At 45.7% G+C, this 8055-nt stretch overlaps 1 protein-coding gene across 2 annotated transcripts in view; it reads left to right on the top strand.

Moving 5' to 3' along the window:
• Window positions 1-6451: 6451 nt before the first annotated feature.
• Cpn1 (carboxypeptidase N, polypeptide 1) overlaps window positions 6452-8055 on the top strand; it is a 30245-nt gene continuing 28641 nt past the window's right edge. The window contains exon 1 of one of the 2 annotated variants that reach the window (XM_011247407.1): window positions 6452-6937. In XM_011247407.1, coding sequence (XP_011245709.1) covers window positions 6715-6937 — 223 coding nt within the window. In that variant the 5' untranslated portion in view covers window positions 6452-6714. The remainder of the gene's footprint in view (window positions 6938-8055) is intronic. The other variant, NM_030703.2, reaches the window with a different exon arrangement.

The raw sequence follows: 8055 nt of genomic DNA, 5'->3' as shown, positions 1-8055 counted from the left end.
GTCCACTTCATGTTATCCATACACTCAGAGCGCTCCCAGCCCCTCAAGGGAGGATGAGCCCCTTCAGTTCCTTGGCTTCCTTTGATGACGGACTGTCAACCCTAAGCTAAATAAACCACCCCTTGACCAGGTTGCTTTTGGTCATGGTATTTATCATAACAGAAAAGAAACTAGGACAGCTGATTCATACAGTTGCCTAGACGGCTCCCTCCCCCACCTCCCATCTCTTCCCTAGACTCTAGGAAGGCTAACCGAGGAAGCTAACTCCCTGGTCTCTCCCCTTGAGGGTTGGTGTTCCCTCTACTTTCTGCAGTTTGAACATCCTCCCCTGCTCTGCTTGGTCTGGAGGCCGGCTGATTGTTCCACACAGCTGCTGGTGGGATCAACTGAGTTAGGAGATATTCTTCTAACAATGCTAGAGGGCCTGGGGTCTCTGCCTCCAGCATTTGCTACTATGTAACTCTGAGCAAGTTCTTTCTCTGAAGTGGAGAATGCAATGTCTACTTTGCTGGGCTATTGTGAGGAATATACCCGAAAGGTTTAGTAGCCTGTAAGGCAATGGGTGAAGTGTGTCTAAGGTTGGCTGGGGATTCAGTGGTCTAGATAAGGACAGACTGGAGGACATGCAGAACCTGGGAAGCGGGATATGTCTAGACTTAGGGTGAAGAGAAGAGAGAACTCTGAAAAATGCTATTTGGTTTTAAAAGCTTGTTTCCGAGGTTTGAGCCAAGGTCCCAAGATGTTAGATAACTGAGCTCTCTACCTAATCTCTCCTTTAAGAGCTTGAATTCTAGCTCAGGCTTATGGTATTTGGGGAAAAAAATAGTCATTTCCTATTGCTATGGTTTTAAAAGAACTACAAACAAAGTGGTCCTCTGTCCTACTTTTAAGGACACTTACAATTACACAGGCCCTCATTCGGCTGACCCAGTATAGTTTCTTCATCTCTAGCTAACTGATTAGCAACCTTGTTTTCTGCAAACTTCATTACCCTGCCATGCTCACAGGTCAGGAATTAGGTCATAGACACCTTTATTATGCCCTATGCCCTCTACAAAAGGGATAGAACTCTAAATATAATAACCCCTGCACACCTTCTGCAATCTTTCCTTAAGCCAGCACCCCTAAAAAACCTCTAGGTGATGCGAACCCTCTCATTCATCTGGGAGGCTAGAGACTGTTTTTTCCGCACTTGACTTTGCCTGTGTCTATGGTTTATAAATACCACACATGCAGGGCTCGCCGTTAGTATGTTCTCGGTGGAAAATGGCACCACACGTAGCCTTTGGCTCAGCAGTACAGACTCCACGTACAGCTGTGGAATGCATGGTGAACTACTCCATCACCTAGTGTGGGATCCAGAATAGATCAGATGCTTAACGATGTCGCTGCTGTCGCCAGCCATCTCTCTGGCTGCCATTTGCTGTTTACTGAGTGCTTGGTACCGTACCAGGCTCTGCAAAGAACCTTACTACACCCATCGTCTTATGATTGACAGAACAATCCAGGAGGGAGGGGCTGTATCTCCCTGTGCCATGCAAAAGGAAACTGAAGTTTAGAGATGGAGTTTTACCCAAGGTCAAATGATCCGAGAAAGGAATTAAAGTTAGATTTGAAATCTAACCGGCCCTCAAAGTTCATGTTTCTCTTCTAGTGGATTTGCGGTATATATTGTGGGCCCAGAAACTTCAAAACACACACTCTAGTACTGTGAGATTCAGTGGGACTTATCCCAACTTCAGCCCTAATAATCCGGTATCGAGGAATATTTCCTATAGAAAGTCGGGGTCTCCCTCTCCTATAGACAGGAGCATCATCTACTTAACACGAGTGAAGTCTACATAAAGAACTACCAACACATTTTCCAGGGACATGAGATTCTTCCTAGAGGAAGAATTTGCGTTTTCAGTGGGCCACTAGGCCACACCCTCACTGATGACAGTAGATACTGTCATAGAGCAAGTGCTAGTGTATGACAGCGATTAGCGATCCCTGTCCTCTCAGCCTTCTCTCTAGATCCTTGCCTTTACCATGTAGGATGACAAGATCACACCAGGAAATTGTGACATTTTATCAGCAGGTGGAAAACAACATTCAGGGGTTGAACCCTGAACCTTGAGCCCACCCTGGGGGTCATCTCTGAGCTACACTGGTCAGGCTATGTGCTGTTCACACAACCCATCTAAGAGAGAAGGGTTACCTTTATGGGTGGGTCGTAGAGCACGGGATGGTACTCTTGAGTGTTAGCTAAGAGCAAAATATCAGGATGCAGGGCAAGTCAGTGAGTGAACCTATTTGTGCATTCACTCAACAAACGTGTACAACAGACTCCTGGGGGGAGCTGGAAACAGTGCCACGGGCAGAAACATTGGGCCAGTCAAGCCTGTGCTAGGTCCTAACACCTCCCACCTCCATAGTGAGGACACCAGGCTCAGGCATGCGCAGTGCGGGTAGGAGGCTGATGCAGCGAAATCTGGAGCAGGGGTTAAACTCCGCGAGGAAGCAGCATTCAGGCTATGATGGCTGCTTGGAAGGAAGAAGTTTTGTGGTGGGAGACCCTAGAAGAGGATTTCAAGGTGCACATCAATAACTTCGGTAGATTTAACAAGTTAGGCAGCCAACCCTGTTTTGGGGCACCCCATAGCTCCAGTAGGATCTCCTGCCCATCCCCCATTCCCATCTCCAGCCTCTAGTAAACATCGTAGATTTCTACTCCAGGGCAGCTTCGTGAGACGATTCATATAAGTAAAACAGTGCAATGTGGCAGGCACACTTCTCATCTCCTGTTGCATCATGGTTTCGGAGTCCCGCCACACTGGACCAAGGATTTTATTCCTTTTTATTCATGGCTAGAATTCAATTGCACTTCTATCCCACGTGTTCCTTTTCCTTTCCTTTCTTCCTTTATTCTTTCTTCCCTTCCTTTCATGCCATGCTTCCCCACATCCCCAGCCCTTGTCTGATAGGTTCTTGCTATGTGACCCAGGCTGGCCTTGAACTCTAAGATCCCCCTGTCTTAGCTTCCTAAGTGCTGAGAGTGTGTGCCACCATGTCTAGCAAATCCTTTACATGTCTACTCGCCTCTTAATAGACATTTAGGTCATTTTCATTTTGGAGTTATTATAAGTAATTCTAGCACACACAGTCTTGAGTGCAAGCTTTTATACTCCTGAGTAGATACCCTGATTTGTAAGTAAGTTGTAGCTATTTCTATGGGGGAGGGGAGGTTTACTTAATTATTTTTATATTTTCTTTGTAAAAGTAGCTGTACTAGATATAATTTCCATGCCAAAAAATTCACCTGGTTTAAGTGGCTAATTCAAAAATATTATTAGTACAACCAGGCATGGAGTTGCCTGCCTTTAATTCCAACCTCCAGGAGGTAGAGAGGCAGAGGGATCTCTGTGCATTTGAGGTGAGCCAGGACTACGCAGTGAGACCTCATCTCGTGTGTGTGTGTGTGTGTGTGTGTGTGTGTGTGTGTGTGTACATGCCTGAGTGCTTGTGTGTGCCTGTGCATGGGTGAGTGTGGCGTCGGGGCAGGGTCAGTGAGATGGCTCAGTGGGTGAGGATGCTTACTGCCAAGACTGGAGATTTGAGTTTGATGCTGAAATCTAAATGGTGCAAGGAAAGAACTGACTCCTTCCTGCTGTCTTGTGACCTCATGTGAGCCATGACAGGCAAGCATCTGACCCCTACTAAATAGATAATTACATCTACACGTTTTTTTCTATTTTATAAAATTAATAAAACAGTGCTTGTATAAAAATTCACACACACAAAAAAAAAATTCACACAAAGTTGCTAGAGAGCATACAAGTTCCAAAACTGCCCTGGGTCTGTGGTACATTCAGTTTTCTAAGGGTGCACTCAGATCAGTGTAACAGGCAGACATGATGTGGTACCTCATTCTCTTTGGTAAACCTATGCTCCTTACTTACTCCTCACAGTATCGCTCTGATATCCACTTTGTGCAGGGTCTGCGCTTCCAGGGATGTCAGACATTAAGGCTGGATCTACCAGGATAAGGACTGCCCACAGCGGTGACAGCCCCTGGGCCCTCACCCCCCCACTTCAGAATGACCCAGTGAACTCTAACTAGGGGTCTCCAGGTCCCTTTGGATCAGGTAGGAAGCAATGCTGGGGAGAACATCTACATGTTTAAAGATATATATTATAACATTTCTGGTTGTACAACTACCACCATTGCTATACCTGGTTTTAGAACTTCTTTTGATCCTAAAAAGCAACCGTGTGTCTAGTTACAGTTGTTCCTCCCTCCGGCGTCTAGCCATGGGCAATCTCCAATTGACCACCAATCTCTCTCCATTGATGTTAGCCTTTTGTAAACAGCTCAGGTGAAAGGAGTCACACAAAAGGGAGACTTTCTCCTCCCATCTCTCTCATGGGACACAGCATTTAACACGCACCCACCACACACCAGGTGCCAGCACTTTGTTCCTTCTGTTGTCCAACAACATCCTTTAGTGTGGAGGGAGGCGCCGTGTTTCTGCTGAGCAGGGCTGCTCTTTACTTTCACACAGGTCTCATTTCTCTTGGGTAAAGAACCAGGAGTAGAACTGTTGGGTTAAATGGAAAGTGAATATTTAATCTACAAGAGACTGTTGAACTATTTTCTGATTTTCCCATGAGCACTGTGTGAGAGCCCAGCTCTTCCCTCTCGGCCAGTTTCCCTGAATGGTCCTCTATGTTGTGGTCATGCTAAGGCAGATGAAGTGGTATCTCACTTGGTCTTAACATGGATTTTAATAACTAATACTGAGCATTTTGAAGAGCTGACCATTTGTACCTTGGTAAAATGTCGAATCCAAATTTTTGACTATTTTTACTAGTGTGTAATTATTGTATGAAGCAATGGGGGAGCTGTATGAAACTTTCATACATACCATATTGTATTTAACTGCCCACTGGCCACACTCACCTATCTCTCAACTCCAGCTAGTTTCTAGTGTATGTGTTTGTGTGTGTATATATAGATATACATATATATGTATATTATATATATGACTTTCTCACTTAAGCATTGCATCCTTTCCAGTTCCATTCCTTTCTTAAAAGCAACAATGTTTTATTCTTTATGACTGAATAATATTCCACTGTGTGTATGTATATCACATTTTATCCACCCACCCATTGCTGAGAGCCTAGGCTAACTCCAGGACATGCCTATGGTGAACAGAGCCACAAACTTAGATATAAAGGTTTCACTGAGCTGTGCTGAAACTCTTTGGGAATACATCTAAGAGTGTGATATCTGGGTCATATGGCAGTCCTATTTTTAATTAAAACAGCAACAACACGTCCTTGCGTCCATAAAGGCTGGGGATTAATTTACATTTCTCTGTGTCATCACCAGCATTTGCTGACGTTAGTCATTCTGGCTGGTGTGAGACTGACTTCCAATCTTGTTTTCATTTGTATTTTCCTGACTATTAAAGATGTTATCCATCTGGATTTAAAAGGCAGCGATTCGGCTCCTTTACTCGTTGGTTGGATTGTTTGATCTTTTGCTTTGTTTTGCTGTTGCTGTTGTTTAAATGCAATGGGTACAGGTATTTTGGGCCCATGCTTGCCTGTTTATCGTGTGTGTGATTGGTGCCTGTGGAGGCCAGAGGGGGCTGTCAGGTCCCCTGGAACTGGAGTTACAGGCAGTTGTGAAGCTGCCATGTGAGTGTAGAACTGGGTCCTCTGGAAAGCAGCCTTTGCTTTTAAACTGCGAAACCGTCTCTCTAGCTCCTATTTAGTTTTGTTTGTTTGTTTGTTTGTTTGTTTGTTTGTGTTTTGAGACAAGGTATAATCAGTTAGCCCTGGCTGGCCTGGAAGACCAGGCTGGCTTCAAACTTACAACAATCCTCCAGCCTCTTTGTGCTAGAATTATAATTGGGTGCCAGTGCATTCCACCTGGGATTTAATTTTTCGAGCTCTTTAAATTCTGGGTACTAATTCTCTATTGGATCCATACCTGGCAGGCATTTTCTCCTGCTCTGTAGGCTCTGCTCTGCAGAAACTAAAACATTTCTACAGTCACAACTGCAGAATCTCATTCTAATTTCCTGAGCTAGCGGAGTGCTACTCAGAAACCCATTTTCTTATGCCGGTGCTGAAATAGGATCATCTTCCTACCATTTGTTACAAAGTATTTATCATTGACAGATACATTATCAACTATGAGATTTCTAATTGTTTGCTCCGAGCAGGTGCCTCATTTCCTCAATTTGTTTGCTTTACCATTAAGATCTTTGAGCCAGGAAGACAAGACAGAGTCGTGCTTCAGAACGAGGTGGGGACGGGTTAAAGGGAGCGGGGCAGATCCTTTGTAAGTTGTAACTAGCACATGCCAACTCTCTTAAAAGCCCCTGGGAATCAAAGGGTTAGAAGCAGCTGTTTCTTGAGGCCTGTTTACCGTCCAGTTAATCAGTAAGCCAGAATCAATGAGCCTCTCAAAGTGGGGATGCGCCGAATCCTTCCAAAAGGGCTTCCAGATTTAGGAGGAGGAAGAGAAATGAGCCCGGAGGGTATTGTGGCTATCCTGGGGCCACAGGAATAATTCCCAGCATAGCAGAGGCGGGTCCCCAGTCTCCTGCAGGTGCGGCGAGTGCAAGGCTGGTTACTCTGTGCTCTGGATCCAGACTGGCAAAGGATTGCTTAGAGAGCGGGAGGGCACATTTCAGAGCCCCTTAGAAGCTCCGCGAGATGCCAGACCTGCCCTCAGCCTTCCTGCCCCTCCTCCTCCTCTCCAAGTTTGTTACCCCGGTGACCTTTCGTCACCACCGCTACGACGACCTCGTGCGGACGCTGTACAAGGTGCACAACCAATGCCCGGACATCACGCGGCTCTACAACATCGGGCGCAGTGTGAAGGGGAGGTACCTCTACGTGCTGGAGTTTAGCGACTACCCTGGGATCCATGAACCCTGTAAGTCTTGAGTGTTTTGGGGGCGTGTTGGGCAAAGAACTCCCTTCCTCTACAAATCCAGATAGAGTGTTCACTGCCCCAGTGGAGAACTCCATGTACAATGTATTTACCTCTTCCTCCACCCAAGAAGAAGGCAGGTGGCCCCACTTGGTTCTCAAGCTCCCCTAGGCCCCGGGGAGCTGCGACCCCAGTTCAGGCTCCAACACATTCCTCTTTTCTGAGTTCTGTTTGCTCAGAACTCCATGGGTAAAGCCCGTCTTCCTCCTGTTCCCGGCCCCCTCTCCTCCTCCCCCCCCCGCCCCCCCCCCATCTTTTTCTCTCACTCCCTCTACCAAGACCCAAAGACTTGGGATCAGGGCAGAAATGGTTGTCCTCCTAGTTCTCCTGGGAGATCAGGTGCGTCCTTTCCAGGAACCATATTGATCCAGCATGATGTGCTAGAGAGATTTTGGGGGTTGGGATATTAGCTTGCTGCTTTATTGTTAGTCTGCTTCTGTTATCAAAGCAATCTGTGTTTGCTTCAAAAATTAGTTCATGACCAGCCTGGAAACATTTAAAAAAGAAAACAAACAAACAAAAAAAGCCAAAAGCAACTCACCAGCTGAAACAAACAAACAAACAAACTAGAAACCAGAAGAGGCAAAACTAAGAAAACGAAGAGGGACCCCAGCACTCACTGATACCTAGTATTTACATAGACTGGCATCTCTCTTCTCAGACACATGATGCAATCCTACATCTCAAATACAAAATGGGAAAATGTCCCCCGCTTTTCTCAGTTCTTCATCTGTGTCGTCAACACAGCTTGACGGCACCATTCTTGGTTGTGTAGTGTGCTAGTCCCTTGTTTTCGTTAGCTGTTTACATTTCGATGAACACTGACACTCTTGTTGTTTTGTTTACAATGGTGACATCTCAGTTAAGTCACATGACTTATTTCAGAGGGTCAACAGCAAATCTCTTTCCCTCCCGTATCCCAACTCCACTCCATTTCCCATTATACTCCGCCTTAAATCAATGCACGGAAGCTCCCATGCTAAAGTTGCCACTGTCTAAACCCACCTAGTCCCAACTTGCCCAGGAGAGGCCAAAATCATTTCTCTCGCTACTAATATGGT

This window comes from Mus musculus, chromosome 19 (genome assembly GCF_000001635.26).
Source record: "Mus musculus strain C57BL/6J chromosome 19, GRCm38.p6 C57BL/6J".
Taxonomy (NCBI): domain Eukaryota; kingdom Metazoa; phylum Chordata; class Mammalia; order Rodentia; family Muridae; genus Mus; species Mus musculus.
The sequence above is the reverse complement of the archived record's forward strand: the minus strand, read 5'-3'. Positions and strand labels throughout refer to the sequence as shown.